We start from the raw sequence: 24315 nt of genomic DNA on the forward strand, positions 1-24315 counted from the left end.
TACTAAATGCCATAAAAGAATCTACTGTTAAGGCCTTTAAAATTTCCTGGCATTAAGCCGTGATACAGTGTATTTTGAAGCATGAAAGCATGGAGCATGAAAGAAAAGTCAAAGTTATATACAGCAATAACCTGCAATAAAAAAATAGATCACAAAAAACAGAAAACGCATAGTAGAAAAATGTATCTTGTATGTCTCAGCTGCTTGAAAGACTTCAAATCATTTGCTATAAAGATTTTATATTAATATATTGAATGGTCCACACTTACAAAATTTTATAGGATTCCCAGTTAGCCATAGAAATTGAAGTACCTGAATTCTACAAGTAATTGAAATGAAGTCTACTAGCATTTTTTTTCTAAATGTTTAGATTGTATTTTAACATGGGAAAATGCAAGTGCATGCAGACTGTACTTAATGTATGATAACCTTTGTAAGACCATGAATGATCTTGTTTATGAAGAACAGTACTTTGCAAACTTCAAAAACTGCAGGCATCACTTTTATCCTTGGCATTTAACTATTTTTATACCACAAGATTGAATTATTGTATTTTGACAAATATAATAAAAGTTGTTTTATACTGCTTTATGATGTTCATTTCCTTTTTGTTTTTATACTTTCCAATTTTACACATCTTAAATGAACAGTATTGGATAGAACAGATCTCTCAAATAGAAAGCACAGGAGTCTAGAAAAACTGGAAAGAAAAGAATTACATTCTTTCAATAATATACATGCATTTTAACTACAGCAACTGAACTGTACACTCATATAATACCTTCCTTATGCTCATAAAAATATTTTACTTGGACATATTATAACCCCTTAAAATCAAAACTTACGTGACAGACACACTGAAAGAAAAAATTTCTGTCTTAACTTTCAATTCTTGTTCTTAATGCAAAACACATAATGTTCATTTATATCCCTTTGCCCAACACACCTATATGGAACCTCATCCTTTAAGTTACATAGATAATACATATGTAGTTATGTAGCTAAGCATACCTTATGCAGCTGTATATGTATGCACACACATATGTATGTATAGTTACACAGTTAACCATATCATATAAGTATATATAGTTATATGTACATACAGAGCTCTGCATAGAGCTATGCATAGCTAACAATAGTTACATGGCTCTATACAACCATATTACCATAGTTAACTATACCAGAGCAAGACACACACAGGTAGATGTCGTTTGCTTCTGGCAAATATAATATTTGAGTTTGGACAAGCAATTCATATACCAAGGAGAGAAGGAAATTTACTCTTGTTCAAAGTTAACTTCCCCAAACACTAAAACCGTAGCACTGACCACAAAGTAGCAGACATTAATACCACAAGATCTGCTATTTCTTGCTTTTGTTGAGAGAAGTCTTTTTCCTTGACGAACTCACCAGAAACGGACCAGCCAACCAGTTCACAGTTATATCATTTCTTACAGTCTACAGCTAACTTCTTAGGTATATTCTTACATTTTTAAGCAATGATTTCAGGATCCACTTTAGATGGTCTGACTCCGAACTTGATCTCTGCTCTCTAAGCAATTTGTTTAAAAATCTTAAGATATCTACTAAAAGCTTCTCATCCTCCACAGAAGCTGGAAGCACTTGCAGAAACCTGCAATGCAAACAAAAATATTTACTTTCATACTTGTAGCACATTAAAAGAGAGTTTAAGATCTCAGCCTAATAGGACCGAAGTTACCTGCAAATGTGGAATTACATAAAGTAAATGTGTTTATTACACATATTTACATATAGCAAATATGGAATTATATTAATTAATTATACATATCATATATATTAAATTACATATATTTGAATACTTTTAGATAAAATATTGACTATATTAAGTTATACTTATATACTAGTATACATTTCTTGTGTATTATTATAATATAAAATTGCTATGTATATTAAAAAGTGTATTTACATATAGTAAACATGAAATTGCATATAGTAAAAGGTAGAAAAACCTGAACAGGGCCACAGACAGGAAAGAAAAAAGGTAATTAGCTATTAAATACTAGCAATTAATAATAGTAGCAAAGCCTACCTATGCATTTTAAATCTTTATTTTAAATACAGCGTTCTTAATTTTGCTGGTTTTGTGTATGTAAATTACAGAATCACATAATCACTGAGGTTGGAAGGGACCTCCGGACGTCACCTGGTCCAACCCCCCTGCTCATGCAGGGACACCTGGAGCTGGTTGCTCAGGACCATGTCCAGGCAGCTTTTGAATATCTCCAAGGATGGAGACGCCATAACCTCCCTGGGCAACCTGTGCCAGTGCTCGGTCACCTTCACAGTAAAAAAGTGTTTCCTGATGTTCAGAGGGAACCTCCTGTGTTTCAGTGTGTGCTCATTGCCTCTGGTCCTGTCACTGGGCACCACTAGAAAGAACCTGGCTCTGTCTTCTTTGCATCCTCCTTCAGGTACTTGTACACCTTGATAAGAACCCCTTTCTGAGCCTTCTCTTCTCCAGACTAAACAGTCCCAGCTCTCTCAGCCTTTCTTCATACAGAAAGATGCTCCAGTCTTCCATCATCTTTGTGGTGCTTTGTTGGACTCTCTCCAGTATGTCCATGTCTCTCTTGTAGTGGGGAGCCCAGAACTGGATACAGCACTCCAGATGTGGCCTCACCAGTACTGAGTGAAGAGGAAGGATCACCTGCCTCGACCTGCTGGCAACAGTCCTCCTAATGCAGTCAAGGATACCATTAGCCGCCTTTGCTGCAAAGGCACATTGCTGGCTCATGTTCAGCTTGGTGTCCACCAGGATCCCCAGGTCCTTTTCTGGAAAGCTGCTTTCCAGCTTGGTGACCCCCAGCATATACTGGTGCATGGAGTTGCTCCTACCCAGGTGCAGGACTTTGCACTTCCCCATGTTGAACTTCATGAGGATCCTGTCAGTCCACTTCTTCAGTCTGCTGAGGTCCCTTTGGATAGCAGCACAACCCCTTGGCGCATCAGCCACTCCTCCCAGTTTTGTAATATAAGCAAAATCACTGCCCCATCATCCTAATCATTAATGAAGATGTTGAACAGGATTGGACCCAATATTGATCCCTGGGGCACATTGCTAGTTACTGCCTTCCAACTAGACTTCATGCCACTGATCACCACCCTCTGGGCCCAGCCGTTCAGCCAGTTTACCACCCATGTTACTGTCTACTCACCCAGCTGATACCTCATCAGCTTCTCTACAAAGATCCACTGCTCTACCCTCATCTACCAAGCCAGTCTCTTCGTTTTAGAAGGGTATCAGCAGGCTGGTCAAACATGACTTCCCCTTGGTGAATCCATACAGGCTACTCCTGATGACCTTCTTGTTCATGTGCATGGAAATCGTTTCCAGGATTGGCTGCTCCATCACCTTCCAAGGGATCGAGGTAAGGCTGACCAGCCTGTAGTTCCCTGGGTCCTCCTTCCTACCCTTCTTGAAGATAGGAGCGACATTTGCTTTCCTCCCATTCTCAGGGACTTCTCCCAATCACCTTGACTGATCAAAGTGGACATGAAATTACATCAGCCAGGATACACTCACGAGCGCATCCCTTCAGGGCCCATGGATTTATGTATGGTCCAGTTTGCTTATGCTGAACTGATCCTCTTCCACCAACGATATGTCTTCTTTGCTCCAGACTTTCCCTCTCGTCTCTGGGGCCTGGGATTCAATTCCTTGCTAGTAAAGACTGAGGTGAAGAAGGCATTTGGGAACTCAGCCTTTTCCATGTCCTGTGTCCCTGGGACCCCTACCCCATTCAGCAGCAAGTTCACTTTTTCTCTAGCCTTCCTTTTGTCACTTACGTACTTACGGAAGCCCTTCTTGTTGCCTTTGACATCCCTCACTAGATTTAATTCCAGGTGGGCTTTCAGTCTCCCTAACTGTGCCTCTGCATGGTCAGGCAATGTCTCTATATTCCTCCCAAGTTACCTGTGCCTTCTTCCACCCTCTGTAGACTCCCGTTTTATCTTTGGGTTTTGCCAGGACCTCCTTGTTCATCCATGCAGGCCTCCTGGCATTTTTGCCTGACTTCCTGCTCAATGGCATGGACCACTCTTGAGCTTGGAGGCAGCAATCACTGAATATTAACCAGCTTTCTTGGGCCTCTCTTCCCTCCAGGGCCTGATCCCATCAGACACTAAGAATGAGATCTTTGAAGAGGCCAAAGTCTGCTCTCCTGAAATCCAGTGTTGTGATCTTACTTTTTGCCCTCGTCCCTCATCTCAGGATCCTGAACTCTACTACCTCATGGTCGCTACAGCCAAAGCTGCTTTAGACCTTCACATTCCTAATAAGCCCTTGCTTGTTTGTGAGCATGACGTCCAGCAGAGCATCTCTCCTTGTTGGCTCCTCTGTCACATGGATCAGGAAGTTGTCACTGATGCTCTCCAGGAACCTCCTGGTTTGCTTATGCCGTGCTGTGTTGTCCCTCCAGCACATAGAGGGAACAACATACACATATATCAGAATCAGAGGTGCATGGACAATCAAATTCCATAAATTTGAAAACAGGAGAAAAATACGAAATTTACAATTTAAGCATCATAATCTCTAATGGATTTGTGTAGTCAATATGCTTACCTGTTTATTGCTTTTTGCCAAACAAAGCTCTTCAAAGTGGTTCCACAAGACCCAGAACTGCATTTTAATGCAAGTCTGTCATTCAGAATGTAAAAGTTAAGCCTAGTGAGAGCAGCCCTAACATCCCTGTGGGATACTGCCCGAATGATTGAATTAAGACAATCCTGCAGTCCACAGTTTGTGTGAGTTATTTTGAGTATAAGAATGTCTTCTGAGGATAGTTTTAGCGAGTCTAAAAATCTGAAAAGGCATAAATGAAAAATCATTAACAGCCAGTATCTTTACACAAACTTCACTTCCTAGTTCAAATGAGAAGACAAAACACAAATTGCCTTAAAAATTTAATTTTGTTAACCAATCCTTTCTCCTCCTTCCCCCCGCCCCTCCAAAAATCTAAAACCAACAACAATGACAAACAACCCCACCACATTTAAATCCTGAGCTGTTTGGGTTCTTTGGAAAAATGGCACCTCTCAAACAGTTCCTTGAAAGGTGCTCTTCACATATTTTGTAAATGAACTTTTCCTCCACGCTATTGTAAATGTTGGCCACTTGGACTATATACTATTTTCCTATTTTCTTTTTAAGAGATTGCTTTGGTTTTGCCTGAGGGAACTTAAAATGAAAATGATTTATCAAATCAACAACTGCAAAGTTTCCAATGGCTCAGAACCACACTATTTACTAATAAAACTTGTAGGACCCCTTAAAGGACACAGGTAAAAACTGAAAAATTGTCAAGATGGACAGAGATATAGCATTTCAGTCCTATTAAATCAAGAATCTTCTAAGACGTTGAGTTCTGTACACAAAATAGTCTCAAAGAGAGAAATGATGCTTAATCAAGAGCTAACCAAAGGATGTAAAGGGAATTTTCTTCATTATCTACCATAATTATTTGTATTACCATTAAAAAGAATAATTATTTGAAATTTAAATCCCCACAGAAAGAAAGAAAAGAAAAAAAGTAAATCATGCAACTATAAAGGGGAAAAAAGGTAGCTCCCTAAAAAATCACAATAACTACAAAGAAAAACAGCCACAGAGCCCATTTAAAATTGTTTGAAATGAGTCTGACCATCAATAAAAGTTGGATCAAGCTCTAGACTTCATGTATAAATGCAATTTAAGTAAAACATTAGCTGTGACAACATATCTACAGCCTCTTGGGATGTGATCTTTTACATTTAAAAAGACAGCATTCTCAAACCAGTAACAACTTGAACTGCTGTTTGAAGTTGAAAACCTATTTAAACTTGATAGAACACTAATTTAATTTAAATATATTGGGATTTAAAATCAAGATAAAATGGCTTACGTTTCTGCTTCCTTCTCGTAATTTATCAGTTGCAATAGGTTTTCAATCCCATGGTACCACGACAGATTCCAAGACATCTTAAGCATATCTGACACAGGTTTCATAGCCAAACACTCAGAAGACAAAGGCACCACAACAGTGTTAGGGCTAACTACATGATGAGCAGTGATCGTGACTGGGAGATGATACCTAAAAAAAAAAAAAAAAAAAAAAAAAGAGTGTTGTTTTGTTTTGCTTTTTAAATTAAATGCTCTATTAGAGCAAGCTTTTAAATTTGCAAATAAAGTTTTTGAAACTCTTTTTCAGAGAACAAAGACTTGGAGAACAAAAAGACTCAGAGAACAAAGACTTTTAAACTCCATGTTTAAAAATGCAGACAACTTTGGATTTAACATCAAATGTCTCCCTTCATTCTCCCACCTCCATACTTCAGGAAGTACAGCAAATGGAAAGAAGCAAAGTTAACTGTAAACAACAACAACAACAACAAAAAACGACTCATGCATACCTTCTAACAACAGCAACAGGTAAACTGAAGGCAGGTAGGCCAGTATCATTACTGGGTATGCCATCAGCCCTGCAAGAGATTAAGTTATAGTTATTATTCCCTATTTTAAGCTTCGATTTTCTACTAACACTACACTTATTCTTTATTATTCAGATATAGTTGTATTTTTTCCTCCAGCTAGCTCTTTAGTAACCCATTAATGAATAATTTGTATTAATAAACAATGTTTCTTCATGATTATGCAATATTAAGGTAGTTCTTAGATCACACACATACAGAATACTTGTTGCAGATATACTGCATATAAAAATGAAATTAAAGATAACATAGCAAAGCACATGCTTGTTTCCTTTTTTCTATTAGAGAAAAAATATGCATCGTAATTCTTTTCAGTATATTTCATGTGTGTGAAATCTAAAAGCATATTCTTTTCTGAAGTATATGCAGATTTCTAATAATAAAATATCATAAGGTTGTTTTAAGGACAACTGCTACACTTAAAAGCCAAAGTAAATAGGAGAATTCTAACTAAGTTAAAAAAACCCCATGCCTACACCTAGCTATTTGATTTGTGTAGTTTCCATTTGTGGAAAAGATAGATTACAGACCAATCAGGGTTTTCTGATAATTAATGTAAACTTAAAATTAAAACTGAGGTACAAAGTATTTATACTGCAAAAATATGCCAAGTAGACTTATACAGCATGCAACCCAAATATTGAAACAATTTGTTTGGCCTACAAATATGTAATTTTGGATACATAAAAGTTTGGGTTATAATTCGTTTGGATATATAAAAACTTATTTTCATTAAAACCTTAAAAACCTTCTTTTGACTAGAGAATATGCCATTAAATAACTGTTTTTTTCATACCACGTTTCTGTTCTTGCTACTTCATCAAACAACAGAAGACAAAGCAATACTGTAGTTTCAGTTAAAACAGCACGATCATTTTGGAATATCAGGGAAACTGAATAAAATAAAGATATTTAAAAATGTGTTAGAAAAACATTGATATTTAGTAATACATAGAAGAACACTGGTTAAAAACAACTGATTTCCACAGTCATTTTGCCAACATCTTCAACAGATGCCACAACATGGGTAACACTAGCACACAATGATTTATCTTTTAAATATTAGAGACTCTGAAGTGATCCAAGGTTCTTAAGAAGGCTTTTGGTTAAACATCTAACCATATTTCATGCATTTTCTTTCCAAGTATGTATTAAAGTCAAAATAGAATCTTTACCTCTGAATAGCGAAAGCAGTAAAGATGATTGCTGTGCTAGCGACAGACGAACAACTGGATCAGCATATACAAGTTTGCGTAAGACTGTTAGACATGGTAACACTATGGATTCCATAAGCTGCAAGAACAGAGGAAAAAATTAAATACAGATAACAATTAGGACAAGCTATTATGAGATGCTTAATACAAATTGTCATGCTATGAAGCAATACATTCATCATTTATAGTACAGAAACCTAGAACTTTCTTAGACAAGCACTTTTCATCCAGATGATAACTGCATATTCATTAGAAAATACTTATTCACTTCTAGTTTTATTTTATTAGTAATTGATTGTCATTTTATTGGTCTCTGGCATCATAACACAATTATAACGTTTGCTTCCAAAATATGTATTTTTAAGAAGCATATGAGCTGACGGCTTTCCAAAAAACCCCAAACATTTACAACCATATAAGCTTATTCATTTTTTAAAAAATGCAAATAGCTCATTGTATCACATTCATTTTCTGGGTCCCAATCCTTCAGATCAGGAACCTAAGACGGGAAAGCAGCTTGCTAAAAGTTAAAGTACCAGTGAATGGCCAAAAATATGACCAAAGTCACTGCTCCTAAGAATGTTACAGTATGTCTTTCACAGTACCATTACCTTTCTTGTCTGAGGTTCTGCCTTTAAATTTTGTTTTGTAAACTGCATCACCAAATATAGTTTAGTTTAATATTGAATAAACAAAAGCCCTATTTAGTATGGAAAGTGTATTTTGCACAGCTATATATAAAGCCTTATTTAAATGATGCTTTTTCCATCTACTATGTCCTTTATCCTTTTCTTGGTAGCCACTTTTCTAAAAACATGCAAAGTGTTTTGTTTGGGTTTTTTTGTTTGTTTTTCTTTTCTATTGATTTTAGGATGAAACAAAAAATCATTCCAGGGGAGAACCAGAATCTGGGCTAGATTCCCTCAGGATAGTGTCCTAATGACTTATTTAATCAAACCTACATGGTCTTTCTCTGACCTAATGAAACTAGCACTACTTTGTGTTTAGACTAAGCTATGTCAAACAAGAGGTAAGCAGTGCTCCTACTTCTTTTAATTTTCTTGGGAAGTAGTTTGAACTGTCAGAGCTTGAGGGAGCTAAGGATGGGACCTTTACTGGTTGTGTTCAAGAGACAGGAGTAAGACTGTTTAGTCATTTTGCAGAGGAAAGATTTTACAGTTATTTTACAGAGCAGAGCATCTGGGATCCAAAACTTCTATCCGCACAGAGCCAACGAACAAATTTCTGAATGCTAGCACCTGAAAAAGTGGAATTTCATATACAGCTGTCAGCTTATGCTCTCCTGCTGACTTGATCTGAACCATTCATTGTTCAACATGTGCAATTCTAGATTTCTCCTCTGCAATTTTCACCATGTAAAGTTTGAACATCCTGTTTATATAAAGTTCCTATGTTCCACAAGCCATACATGCAAAAGAAAAGTGTCACAGCCCCTAGAGAGTTGTTGCCGTTGCCATTCCTGGATTAAATTAAAGTTTATAAAGGGCTAAAAACATTATTTTAAAGTTTATTCTAGACTATTACCTGGCTATGAAGGATCTGCTTAAGGCAATATATTTCCCATGCCTGTATTTCTGTATTATTAAGTAATTATGCTAATATCTACTCACTATCCAAAACAAAACAAAACAATAGTTTCATTACTCTGTAGCTCTAGAAAAAGTAAGATTAAAAAAACCTGACATTAAAAAAAAACCTCAGTAAAAAAACCTGAAGAACCCAATATTTCAATTTCTCCAACTGGGTTTCAGTGGTTTACAAAAGTACTCATATTCAAGCTATCATAAACTGGACAAGACATTCCTTAATGCTACAGGGATAAAATAATCTTAGATACTGATAATTTGAAAAAAACCATTACCATTACCGAAGAAGAATGTTATTTTCATTAATTTGACCAATAAGAGGAATTCCACTAAGTATCAAGCAGTTCATTTCTCTTGCACATTTTTGGGAAAGAAGTCATTACTATACAAAAATTCTCATGGTTTCTTAAAATAACTCAAGGTTTGGACTATTGGACTGCTGTAACAATACTATGCAAGCAAACTAAGAAATATGCAAAAAGTTTATCCAGTGAAGTGATGCTGAGCAACTTATAGCCTAAATAAGCTTGCAAAAAATGTTTTCAAATAATGAATTTCAGAAAAATTCAAGCATCAGATTAGATGTATTACAAAAACGGAAAGCTTAGTCATTTACAACAAACATACACTCAACTCTAAATGTGATCAATCTCCTGCGATTCTCCCTGGTGAAGTGATCTTCTACCGGTCAGAAAATTACTTATACCTGAAACTCCATCTGACACGTAGATTCCCATTTACAATAACATCCTCATTTTTAGTTATAATTTGCTTCAGGACTTAAATTTAGAGGCTATGATATACAATATAACAGGTTTTGTGTTTTTTTTTTTTTAAGGTCATTAAAAATTATTTTTTTGGTCTCTACTGAGAAAGCTGCAGGGAAATTCTGGTATATTTCTGAACCATACCAAGCCATACACAGTTCTCTGGCTAACTGTTTTCAGAGGTAGGCAAACCAATCTTCTTTCATTAAGAGAATCTTAGCATTATCAAAAATATAATAAACAAACTACATATCACAATTACAACTGTTACTAGACATTTGTGTTCTGTGCAGAATTAATGCACAAAGATTAGTGTTATAAGTGCAGAAAAAAGCAAATTCTACCACCGTCATGCTGTGCAATGCTTGCAGAAGAACTTATAACAATAGTTTTACCTTGCCATCCACATGTATACATTCACTAAGGTAAGTCAAAATCTTTTCTATCACACCTAACTTTTTCACGATGCCATGCATTTTGGTATCTGTAGGAAAAACAAAGATAGTAAGAATCACTGGTTCTGCACCAATTTAATATTAAACTTCTTTCTCCCAGATCACAAACTCTTGCTGTTGAGAACAAGTTTCCAAAATTGCTAATCAACAGAACAAGTACAGCTCTATTCCACGAAGGCAAGCCTCTTCAAAGTCTTGTTATCTGACTATAGTAGCGTCTTGAACAGTAGGCTCTTAAATATCTTATATAACTTTCCATAAGAATTTTATGTTCCACAATTACAGTGAAGAATTTTACCTTCTAAAATGATAGCTAGCTGCTCGGCTGCAGACTTCCGTAAAACTAGGTCAACAGCATGAGAAGTCAAGATGTCATAGAGCTTTTCAATAGTTTCTGCCTAAAAGTAAAACTGTATTAGATTTACATCCAGTACACTATTACGAAACAAGGTAACCAGCCAAATTTCCTAACAGAAAGTAGAAAATAAAAAGATCTAAATTCCTTATTAGAATGTATTTGACTAGATTCTACATGCATTTAATAAGAAAGGATTATGTTATAATCTTTTTAAAACAAATCTCTAATAGTACCTGCGGAATATAACAAGACAATAGTTTCTAGCGCACAAAAGAAGCGGATTCCTAACAAATAATGCTTAATTTATGCAGGACTACAGAAAGCTCAACGCTACACAGAAATACTAGACTATGCTTCTAAGCCTGTAAAGGGGACTGACTTTTTCATGGCAATAGGGCTAGAGTACTTTAAATAATCCTACATATCCATACAAATTTCAGGTCCTAACTTTCTGAAGGATGCAGGGGAACAGTATAAATCAAGTGTACAATGAGTGGTCAGAACACTTCTTTTCAGAGGGGAAGCATCTTAGCATTTGTTTAACATATTGTTGTTATGTTGTTATCTGAAAGCGTTGAGGGTACAGAAGGAAGGAGAATGGAGGGGAGATGATAAAAAAAGAAAAACAAAAGAGATACAAGTATTTGACCTATGGGAAAACTTCTGATTTGTTTTTCACTTTGCAAAAGCAGCAATATTAAGAAAACACAGACATAAATTTGTAATATGTTTTAGAATATTTCATATTAAAAATTTTTTGTGCCTGTTTCAGTAAAAATTGATTTTGTGGGGAAAAAAGCTCTATGTGAGAAAAATCAGACTCTACCCATGCACAATGTTGTAAACAGAGCAGGCCTATGCTCCCTGTACCCAAGTTAAGTCTTGCTGTTAACTTATCTGCAGAAAGAAAAAAGAAGAAAGAAGGAATTCTTTTCTTATTGTTGCATATGGTAGCACAAAAACTACTGTTTAAGTTCACATGGAAAGAATATATCAACAGATTTCCTTTTATGAAGCAAGCCAATTTGTATGAAATATTGCAACCTTCAGAAAGTGATAACTTCAGTGACTGGGCAGGTAGAAGAGCTGATCAACGATACAATATTTAGACAGAGTTTACTCACCTTAAATATCGACTCTGTTTTATCATCCAACTTTAGCTCAATAGCTCTTTCTATAATAAATAAGTTTGAAATGCTGGAAAGCGCACTACTATGCAGATGCGGGCGTTTCAGGTTTGCCCCTTCTTCATTCAAAAGATGGAATGTTAAATGTTTAAGTGCTATAGAACGAACCCTATAGGAGTAAACAATTAAAATAAATATATAAAGTCCTCATACTGGAAAACTTTAGCTGTATAGTTAAAAATTAATTAGTTTATAAAATTAATACAGTCAGGGGGAAGTACTAAATCAATATTGATTTATCTACCTTTCAAATCAACCCACTGCATAACAATCAATTGTTTTTTTAGAGTAGATACTTTTGTCATCAACATTAGATGACATGCTGAAATACTATAGGGCATTACTTACAACTGCTTTTTTGAGAAGAGAAGACGCAGAGCGGCCCGTAGTCTAGTAGTTCTAGGGAGAATACCCTCTCCTTTGTCAGAGGTTGTTTCACTCAAAGTGAGGATACAGTTACCTAGTGTATCCTTTGTGTCAGTGTAACCCTAAACAAACAACAAACAAAAATTTCCAAAAATAAAAAAATCCGCTTACTAACTTAGCAAATTAGACAAGGTAATTCACCTTTTAGGGGCTAAGGGAGGGTGGGGAAGGAGCAACACCCCCAAAAAAAAGAGCAATAACTTTTAAGACGACATTCAATTTCTGCAAATTAATATTCCTCTGTAAAAACAAGTCTAAAACTTAGTAAATGATCCTATATATATATCAAAATAAAGATTTTTACATGGCCCAGATGTACTTTGACCTGAAAATTTACCCTTCAATCTATTAACATGATGCTGCTCTGTAAGGTCAGTTTCCATTTCAAATTCAGTCCCTACAAGAAAATTACTTCAAAACATTAAATCCTATCTATTTTCAGATATTTAGTCAAAGCATTTTCACACACAACCAAGACAAACCAGAATCAGTTACGTCAAGTAATTATACTGCAAACATTTAAACAGTAGAGTAAAATATAAGGCATTTTATATGTATCGGGTAAATATAGGCCTCTGGTATGCTCTGCTCAAATATGTATTGTACGTAGCCACTGCAGGCTGTAGTACAGAGGATAATTCTACTCACAAAAATGACAACGGGGTAAGTTCTTTCTCACATGTTCAGCCTACAGCTTGTATTAAGCCCCCACCTACCTAATCTTGAATATCAATGGAAGATATGTATGCGGGTAACACAGAAAAGCTGACATTACTGGGCGAGAAAGCTCTGAAGTAACCTTTCTTCCACCACTTTCAAGTTCTCCATGTTTTTCCTCTGCATATTTTTCTGTCTGAGCCTTCTATTTCATGGCCCATCTTATTTGCAGTTTCTCCCTATTTTTACCTTGATTTTTGTGCAGTTTATTTAAGGGCTTAAGTTACATAAGCATTTTTCTTAACTTATGGTAATACTGTGGTGCAGGCAACGAATGAATATATAGCAGTGATTATGAATAAGTAGGTATAATTATCAAAAGTGATATTTTTGGAGGAAAAAAAAAAGACAAAAAGTATATTTGGATGTATTAGCTAAGTTAAATAAAAGACAGAAATAAGGCAACAAAACAGACATCAGGAAAAACAGACATCAAATAGGTGCAGCAAAATATCTAACCTGGAAGACTATAGGCAGATCATAGAAGGGAAATTTCTAGCACTAGATAAAAACCAATAAAGAATTTGGATGGAGCAATTAGGCTGAAAATCAGACTGAGAAAGGCAAAAGTTCCCATTAGATCAAGCCAAGAGTAAAGATAATGGAAAGAAAATTTGCACATTGTTACAGATATGAAGGCTAAGGTCTAAGGATAATACTGACTGTTGATACTTCTAATAATATTGGAAACAAACAAATCAAAAAACAAACATCAAAATGTACAGAAAAAACAGCTGATACCTATTGCTATTTATTGAGCGCATACTTGATCAGAAAATGATATAACCATGACAGAGGAGCTACAGTTTCCAAATTTAAGACATGGGGGACATTCTAATAATTATTAACTAATTTTAAAAAGCATGCAATGTTTTAATCTATACTTGGATTATCCACTCATATCTTCAAACCATTTAAGTCCCAGTCAATACTTGCTGATTTCTACTACAACATTTTAAAGTTTCACACTCTAGTAATACCAGGCTAAAATTTGTCTACAAATTCAAAGTAGTAACTTTGACTGGCATTACGACCCCTATAAAACATTTCTCCATTTGACATCTGACAAAACAAGTCTATAGGTATATTATTGTTAATCTATTTTCCACCTGCTGCATAGGTGAATATTTCTACCTGCTGCTTAGGTTTGTTGTTTAACATAACAGTGTTGCTGTTTACATGATTTCATATATCAAATTCAGATTAAAGCACTTAGAAGTACCTGTAAAACAGGAAGGACAGGATAGAGGGCCTCAATAAACTTGTTCCAAGTCAATACTGCCATTACTAATCGTCCCTGTAACAGATGCATCAGAATGGCCTTGGCTGTAGAGTTCACCTGCTCAATAACAAAAAAAAAAGAAATTAATGCAACTGCTGATGTGCCTAGGTCAGTTTGTCAATGCTGTAATTGGAAATGTTATACAAAAACATCTCAAAGAGGATCTACAGACAAAATATTGTCACTGTGGAATGCTACTTTTAAATTGTCCATCACACAAAACATTAATTTGTTAGAAAAGCGTCTCAGGGAAAACACACAAGTAGTTCTGCCTAAATAGCGCCCAATCATTTTCCCCTTAGAACTTTGGTTTGTCTTTTCTGAAATAAAATAAATCATTATTTCAACTTATACGCCTATTGGTCCCTGTATCCTGCAAAGTAAAACAAATTCTGTTTATTTTCTTTCCTGACCCTACATTTCTGGGGCATTTCATTCCCAGTCTTCTGAAGATACAGGAAGAAAAGAGACATAAAGCCTGTTACATGGCCATTTCACTTTCTTGAGGAAAACAGTCAGACTAAGAAGGTTACCAAATATTTCGAATTGTACATTAATTCATCCGAAGCTCTTTATCAAAAAGGAAAAAAGGTATATGATACAGCACTTGTACTGTATTAATGTATCCTGTATACAGTATGTAATGTACACTATATGCAATATTAAAGTATTTACAAGATAATATTATTACTACAATGGGAACGGGGCGGGCGGGGGAGGGAGACGGATGACAACAAAAACAGTTTCCCTTCCTTCCATAGTGTAAAAACACCTACCTTTAGCAGCTAAAAACCTACATTTTATGCCAGAGCTAAAAATCCTCTCACCCCAGGCAACAAGAACAGCCTTTAATAATATCACTCTAGCCTATCTTTAAGGGATTGGATTTGTAAAATCACATGGCAATTCTTAAGCCCAACCTTGGAATACAAGGTTCTTCTCAATTTCTTCTCATTGTCACATGCCTGAAAGATTAAACTGATGCTTTATGGATACTTAAGTAGCAGATATACATCCAAGAAGTAAAAAAAAATGCTTGGATATGATGTTCATTATATATTTTGTTAGAAGAATAATAAGAATGCATTATGAGGTAAAGAGAACAAAATGAGATAATTTTGTAAACATGTATTCTTCTCAACGATCTTTCCAAATTCAATATCAATTGAAGTCTATTTGTTATGCTTGACCAATCACTACAAGAGGAAACTGGCAGTCTTTTTAATACGGCATTCAAGGGAGTAGTCAAACAAAATAAATTATTTCCTTGGAAAAGATAAATTACTTACGAAGTACAAATACAAACACATAGCACATTATCAAAGATATTTTACTTCTTTTAAAATGCTAACATCTAAAAAATCACTTCTAAATGGAATTGTGCACAGTACTGTGTTAAAAAAAAAAATTCATTTCAGGAGACAAGCTGAAAAAAAATAAAAAAAATGTGTTAGTCAATATTCTTTCCCCTCTGACCGTAGGGACCTTATAGATCAGCTATAAAGTAGTTACAAATAACCTAATTTTTCCTCCCTCTCAGAACTCCCTACTTAGCTTTATATGTAAGCTAGGAAAGAGTGGATATATGTTCAGCATTCATGCATATAAATGAACCCAATGGAAACTTGGTCCTATTCTATGATACTATAAACACTTCTATAATATTCAGGTAATTAAATTTAAACACAGATGTGTTTGTAGTGATGAAATAGATTTTTATAGCAAAGACACTGTAGATCTAAAATGTCTTTTTGCTCTTCAACCAATGCATACATTTCAGAGGTCATCCCACCTTTACAAAGACTTGCGACTTCATGTTTTCCATAAATGTAAAGCATCATACATACTATTTCATCATAAGCACTTTTATTAGGGCTGAATATATTACAGGAAAAGATTAAAAAAAACATAGCTTACTTCATTTTTCATTGGTATTTATTACATTTAATAGCATCCTATGCATAGAACATTATTTTGTCTGTGAATTCATCATAAAAAAATCTTTCCATTTACTGCAACTTCACTGTTTGCATAGCTTTTCTATATACAAGAAACCATATGTAGTCAAAACTTCAGGTAAGCCTCAGACCACCATGGAGAATATCAACACCTACTTTGCATGCACATCAACTTATAAATAGAGCTACTAAACACAGTACCTCATTCTTATCTTCCTGAAGGCCAAATGTACAGATTTCATATAAAACTTGTGGATGAAGAAGAAAGTGTACTCCGTGGCAGACTGAAGACACAGGCTTCGCAATATTATGAATACCTAAACAGTCCTTCAGTAAAAATAAAGTTGGTTAGTCTTAAAATTCAAGATGGTCTCCGCTACTACATCTTGTTTTATAGCCTGAAGTTGCCATCCAGTGAAAGGCTTTCTCAATGCAGTCTGGAAAACTACAGTTCTGAAAGCTGAACATTACAGCCCTGGAAGAAACACCATCTTTATAGATCACTGATTGAAAATTCCTGTTGCTACAGAGGACTAAGAAATACAAAATAATTTTGTTTTTATTTTAAATAATAGTGAAAATAAATTAGACAAAGCTTATATCTTGTTTGGTATTACATTAAAATATGCAAAACCTAAAACAGGCAGGTAAAAATCTCACAAAAAGACAGAAGTGTTATTCAGTGAAGATAGAGGGGGTTTTTGTGAAAGACTTGTACATTAGTGAATTGTGCTACAAGCACAATAAGTTTAGCTGATGTCCATTACAGAAAATAAGAATTACAAGAAGTATTGTATCAGAATGGAAAAGTGATTTTTATTTTCTGAGCCAAAATTACTGAATACCCAAAATGACCTGATGAATATGACATTGCCATTCTTAATATAGAGTGCAGCCATACTTTTAGAATGTTCATACTCTTCATCCCTTGGGCTATCTTTATAAAAAACTAAGGCAGTGACAAAATATCCATATTAAACAAAATCAAAAGCAAAACAGCCCCCACCAACATACAACAACAACATATTAAGGTTTTAAAACAATGAGTACATAAAAGGACTTACATGTTCTTAAACACAACCCAAGCTTTTATACATAGGAAGAAAAGAGGTATTCTTCTTTCATATTTTTTATAAGGTCTAAGCAATTAAAGCATAATTTAGGTAAAAATATTTATTCTGAAAGTGTCAGTATTTTATTAATACGTTACTGTTTTATTTTTCCTTCGGGAAACATCCTTGCAAAAAGCAGAAAAGCAGTCAACTCAAAATGATTTTTGCTCAGGCACAAAAAAAAAACATGAACAAAAAAACCAAAGGGAAGTGAAAAATCGCTATGAAGGGAATAGAATATGTCCTTGAAGGGTGGGCCCATGCGAACCTCATGAGGTTCAACAAGGCCAAGTGCAAGGTCCTGCCCGTGGGTCGGCACAACCCCCGGCATCAATACAGGCTGGGGGATGAAGGGATTGAGAGCAGCCCTGCCAAGAAGGACTTGGGGGTACTGGTGGACGAAAAGCCGGACATGAGTCAGCAATGTGCACTCACAGCCCAGAAGGTCAACCGTATCCTGGGCTGCATCAAAATAAGCGTGGCCAGCTGGTCGAGGGAGGTGATTCTGCCGCTCTACTCTGCTCTGGTGAGACCCTACCTGGAGTACTGCGTCCAGCTCTGGAACCCTCAGCACAAGAAAGACATGGACCTGTTGGAGCGGGTCCAGAGGAGGGCCACAAAAATGATCAGGGGGATGCAACGCCTCTCCTATGAAGAAAGGCTGAGGGAGTTGGGGTCATTCACTCTGGAGAAGAGAAGGCTTTGGGAAGACCTTATCGCAGCCTATCAGTACTTAAAGGGGGCTTATAAGAAAGATGGAGACAAACTTTTTAGTAGGGCCTGTTGCGACAGGACAAGGGGTAAGGGTTTTAAACTAAAAGAGGGTAGATTTAGACTAAATATAAGGAAGACATTTTTTACAATGAGGGTGGTGAAACACTGGAACAGGTTGCCCAGAGAGGCTGCAAATGCCCCATCCCTGGAAATGTTTAAGGTCAGGTTGGATGGGGCTCTGAGCAACCTGATCTAGTGAAAGAGGGGGTTGGACTAGATGATCTTTAAGGTCCCAACCCAAACGAGTCTGTGATTCTATGAACCTCATTTCAGCAGACAAGCAAAACTGAACACCTGAATTCTTTTCAAAAGCAAAATGAAATAGAAATATTTTTATGTAACAGCAGCAAAAAATCACAGTGACCAGCATTTTTAAGAATCCTTTTAAAAAATAAAATTGTCAGTCACTGTTTTTCCCCCTCTAGAGGTGCTATCATTCTGAAGTGTAGTACCTGAAGTATAACCTAACCAAGTAGATTTAATATGAAAAATGTAACAGCAAACTGCAAGCTCAGGCCTATACATATTTCACAGCATATAACACGATAAACAGAATCTGCATTAAAAATGCTTTTAATGAGGAAATCATGTAATACGCATTTTTAGTGCAACGCCAAGAGCATTAAGTAAGCATTAGTTCTAACCTTAACCACTTCCAAACAGCACTGATAGGCTTCAGCTTTTATATTCAGCAAAGGATGAGACAAGAGATGGAGAAGCACCTTCCGACCGTCAGCCTGGAGCAATGAGTTAGCCTCAGCAGACTTCCAACTAAAAATGAAAAAAAATTAATTTAACTATTATTTATTTTACAGTACCCAAAGATGTCTACAAAAATTTTCCTGTTAAATTTCAGGATAATCTCTGAAAAATACTTCCTGAAGAGATATACATCCTGAAGAATGACTTGACAGACAAAAGTTTAGAGATCACAAAATATTTGCCAAAATCATAGCATCAATCTTCACATTTGTACATTTTTTTTTTTATATTCATGTAGGTAATCAAAGACCATAGTTTTTCAAAATTCTCTCATCAAAATACGGAGCGTGACAAACATTTATGTTCATCTGAAAAAATAAAATTCTATTGAGCTTCAGTAGGCTCCTTAGGAGCTCCTATACCTCCTCCTGGTATAGGATTATAAAAAAAATTCTATGCTTTCAGAATTTTTTCCTTGTAGAGGTAAAAGTCCACCTCACTATCACAAAGTGAATTGATGTTAGTTAAAAAATTGCAGTGAATTTCCTGTTGCCTGAAACAGTAATCAAACAATAACTAATTCTAAAAGCATTAGAACACTGAAAAGTGTTTGACATTTCATAATTTAAAAACACTTATTGGAGAGCTCTTAAATGTAGTTTCCTTTGAAAAAATCCCTAAAATCAAATTCTGAATAAGTATAAAATTAAGATTTTGTATTTCTAATTAAGTGTTCAATACAGAACTTCTTCAGGCACCACAGAGCAACTTAAATTCTCTAACTAGAGACATTGAAAAATCTAAAAAGCAATAAAAACATGCTGTTCAATAAATGAGATGCCATATTGTAATATACAGCATCTACAATAAAGTAAGTCCTTCAGGATTTCTGAACGTAAAATAAAAGTAAGTTACACAAATACACTTGGAACAAAGGAATTAAATAAAAGTTTGAAAGACAAGTCACAGTGTTTTAAAACTGTTTCTTTGTAAATCACATACTAAATCATAAAAGTTTATACATAGAAAAGAATAAAACATTAGTTTTTTAGCACCCAACATTCAATTTTCAAGAAATCCACTACAGAATGACACAAATTATTTAGAAGAGACCTTTCAATGGCTAAAAGAAAACAATTGTTCAAATACAGGGAATAAACAAGTTGAGCTTCTACTTGAGAAAGTTTATCCGTAAAAGAAGATTATATTTTCTCAAGGAAGAGTTTTAAATAGTAATGTACTCACATATTTGAGCATATATGAATGCATTTCTGAAGCAAGGGAAAGTGTTGATGGTAGGGTAGGCTACTCAAGGCCTGATCTGCCAATTCTACTAATTCAGAAAGATTCTTGTCCCCCTGAGAAGTAAAATGAAGAGAAAAAACTATCAGAATTAGTAATATTAAAAGTATACAATGTTACTGCATAACCTTGCAGAATTTATCATCATTTAATACATCTACTAACTAGGGTTTGGTTCAGCCTTTCACAGAGAAGTTTATAATTAACCTGATTAACAAATTCAATAGATTTCAAGCAAACAGATTTTAGAACCTACTCCTGGGAGCTGAAAACCCTTCAGTTGCCTAATCCAAATAAACTTCTATTAAACTCATTGGAATAATGTATGTCTAACATTTCACAGCATGAACACTATAACTATCCAAAACACTTTCTAAAATGCCCAAGAATTGGCTCATCCTTGAATACTTTATGCTTTTACTCTTACTATTATTTTTTTAAATCAATATGCATTTTATGTGAGAAGAGTATAATGAAAGATTTAACTATTAAACTTTTAACAATTCACTTTTAGTATTAAAGAGCAAGTTCTGTTTTTTTTAAATTTAAGTACATACTTTTGGTTACCAAATACATTAAACATGAGCCATTTAAATTTGATGGAGTTAACTTCATTGTAAGCGGTATTTTATGAGCAAAATATTGCTTCCATTAAGTTCAGAACCTGCCTGTATAAAGGATAGATTAACTCAGATTTAAGATAGCACCACATTTATATTGCTGTATTTTATTCATTCATTTTAGTATCAATGGAACAAGTATTTTGCACAATTAATTGTCCATTTGGATAATGGAGAAGAATATTTCGGTACTGTGCTAGAATCTCTTAACTAATAGAGCAAATTATATTAGCTGTCTTCATAACAAAGTGAAACACACAAATCTCACACAGTATAGAAGTAGTTGTTTGTTAGAGCTACATTGCCAAGTAGTTGGGAATTAAAATTTTTTGAACTATTTAAATAAAGGACAACATACATACACACGCTATATATTTAAATAGAGTATTTGCTTCTTTCATACTTCTTTGCCCGTAAAAAGACTTCTGCCCACTTCCAATCTCCAAGTGTTTATTTCTCTGTTTTTACTTAGGATAAGATTTTTTACAAACAGCATAAGTAGTATTAGTGAAAACAAATACAAATTAACTACATCTTGCATGGCACAGAATACTTATACTTACGGATTTTCTTCAGCTATGCTAGACTATAGTTTTTACCACAGAGAAATGGAAGTGGAGGAAAGAAATTTGCCTACAGGAAATATTTTGTTTAATAAAATTCCACACCTTCTTATGAACTTCAATCATAAAGCTACAAGTGCATTCGATCGAATACGCAGCTTCTGAAGCTTGTTTGTAAATACTGTAGTTCTCAGTACTCATTTGCTCCAGATAGGCTGCAATGGATTCATGAATGCTTGGGTATTCCAAGGAGAAGGACACATCCAAAGAAAGAAGAAATAAAGCGTTCAGCAAACTCTTTTGTAAAACTTTACTCGCCTTTGAAAAAGAAAACAACTGTCAGAATAACAGCCTGAAAATTACAGTAAAACCAACAACCAGCATTTGCAGTTATTCAACAAATACAATCAATATTGCTGCTACTTAAAAATTAGAGAAAGAAATACATATCAAATGAGTTCTATATGAAGAATTTTTTTTTTTTTTTAAAACTGAGAGTTCATTAAATGGCAGTCTTAGTGTCAGACCTGCAATTAGTCACAAAAGTTGTGTATGATCCAGCCACAGCACTAGCAATCACACACACCATTGGCCAGGGTCAATTTACTGTCTAACCACTAGATGGCAGAGAATACACAGACCACAATTATTTCTGTATTTAATAAAAAGCTGTCTACAATTCCACATAGTAATATCACATACTAAGAACTGGAATTTCTGTTGTTGTTGTTTTGTGGTTTTTTACTGCAAGTGTTCAGTATTCCTTCAACTAAAATTTTGACCTCAAATACAGTAACTTTTTTCCAACTCCTGTCATACACAGAATTGAAATTTTGTATGATGTACATAAGAACATAAAGACAAAAATTATCTAAAGTCATTAGATTAGTATGTCTACACTTATTTGCAGGTACAAGACACTACTTATATTAATAGTAAAAGACTTAATATTTGTGACAAAAAGCCTGTAACTGAAAATCAATCTGCTACTCGGATCAAAGAATGTCTAAAAAAGAGCTACACTGCAATAAACACTGATCAAAAAAAAATGTAAACCCATACAGGTTTAAACATCTTTTAACACTTTCCATCCCACAAAAACTTCCAAACATCAGACCTCCCCATCTGAAATAAACAGAAAAAAAAAAACCAGAACCCACAACTCAAGAGCTACAACAGAACTTCTTTTAAAGAGCACTGGAAGCAAAGAATAATTAAAATCACTAGGATGTATGAAACATAATTGCTTACTATGTTCCATCAGATTAAAAGTGATGATTTTAAACATTATGTAGTTCTAGTCTTACTCAGTCTTATTGCACGCATACTACAAACGAGCAGACGGCAGCATAGCTTTGCAAACCATGCATTGTACCAGAAAAAACACTATAGGAGGAAAAAGAACATTGAATTTCCAAAACTAATTAAAAAACTGTATTAAAAATATTTTTGAAGACTTGAAATCTACAGAAGATTCTGCAGAATGCACCAATAACTGTAGAACGGACAAAGTTGCCTTCTGTTATCATACGTCAGCCAATGTAAATCAGATTAATTTCTCTGTCCAGTGGCTATATTCCCAGTATTAACCACTGAGGAAGGTATCACTTTTTGCCTCTTAAAATGCAAAACCAAAAGACATTCACTTAAAATTAGTGATGGCATACCTTTTCTACAGGGAGAAGTATTTGCAGCAATCTAACAGTGAAGAGTGAAATGCTAATAAATGCCATTCTGTGATGCACCAACATCACCTCGGGCTGTTCTGCACTTATATTGGTTTTGTGATATAATATAGTTTCTCCAAGCAAACCCAAGACCAGAAGCAATTTGTCTTTCTGAAAACAAAATCAGAAATACAATCATTACAAATAATTGAAACATTACTGTTATCTTTACAGTGTTTATGCAACACCCATAGCATCATTAACACAATTATACCAAAAAATTTAAAAATGCAAAAATGTTACAAAATACACAGCATTTTGTTTGTCATCTGGACAGAACTGCGCATTCGTTCTAGACCTCACTCTACCTTCACTTGCAGTTCTGAATACTTTGGTCAGTAATTACCCATTACTGGTTACTCTTCCCCCTCCACATCCCCCCTTATTTCCCCCCCCCCCCCCTTAATTCCTGCTCACTACATTTTTGAACTTCTGGAATTTTAACTATTTTGCAGTTCACTTTTAATAAGGAAATATTAGTAGCTGGTTTGAACCTGCTAAAAAAGTTTTACCTTAAAATCTAAAAAAGAAAAATTGAAAAAAAAAAACCAAAACAACCCACAATCTAAACTCTGAGAACATCAAATGTTTTTTATGCCTATTCATTCTCAAAGGAAACAGCAGCACACTTCTCAGATTATGTAAAATCTCACTCAAGAATCACTATCATTTGAATAAATCCAGCTCATTGACACTGGAGAAAAAATTATTTTCTAGACTTTTGGTCACCTGAAAAAGCCAGGTTTGTACTTAAGGACACTAGAACAAAAGTAGCATTAATTTCAGTTGCCAGCTTTGGAATGCCAAATAACAATTAAGAACGCAATAGCACATGTGAGATTTAGCTTATTAATTCCAGAAATTGATAATCACTATTAAGCAATTAAGCACTGTTTATCTGACTCAAAGTTGAAGTTGAAGAAAATGACAAGAAGCAATTGACTAAATGAAATCAGTCTTTTGAAGTAATTATCAACACACGTTATTACACAGTAAGATGAAAAGGATTCATTTTCATCTTCAGGAGTTCAAAA

General features: G+C 34.9%; 1 protein-coding gene across 2 annotated transcripts in view; it reads right to left on the reverse strand.

The window, feature by feature from the left end:
• The window catches only part of RTTN (rotatin), an 87528-nt gene that overhangs the window by 43816 nt on the left and 19397 nt on the right, over positions 1-24315 (reverse strand). For both annotated transcript variants that reach the window (XM_075142171.1, XM_075142173.1), the window contains exons 11-26: positions 23222-23392; positions 21660-21872; positions 20315-20427; positions 19012-19138; positions 16683-16808; positions 14464-14580; positions 12447-12586; positions 12036-12207; positions 10852-10951; positions 10494-10582; positions 7686-7803; positions 7307-7403; positions 6433-6501; positions 5925-6113; positions 4607-4846; positions 1489-1633 (exon numbers count right to left, since the gene is read on the reverse strand). In XM_075142171.1, the coding sequence (XP_074998272.1) occupies positions 1489-1633; positions 4607-4846; positions 5925-6113; positions 6433-6501; positions 7307-7403; positions 7686-7803; positions 10494-10582; positions 10852-10951; positions 12036-12207; positions 12447-12586; positions 14464-14580; positions 16683-16808; positions 19012-19138; positions 20315-20427; positions 21660-21872; positions 23222-23392 (2226 nt within the window). The remainder of the gene's footprint in view (positions 1-1488; positions 1634-4606; positions 4847-5924; positions 6114-6432; positions 6502-7306; positions 7404-7685; positions 7804-10493; positions 10583-10851; positions 10952-12035; positions 12208-12446; positions 12587-14463; positions 14581-16682; positions 16809-19011; positions 19139-20314; positions 20428-21659; positions 21873-23221; positions 23393-24315) is intronic.

The sequence above is a fragment of the Calonectris borealis genome, chromosome 2 (genome assembly GCF_964195595.1).
Source record: "Calonectris borealis chromosome 2, bCalBor7.hap1.2, whole genome shotgun sequence".
NCBI lineage: Eukaryota > Metazoa > Chordata > Aves > Procellariiformes > Procellariidae > Calonectris > Calonectris borealis.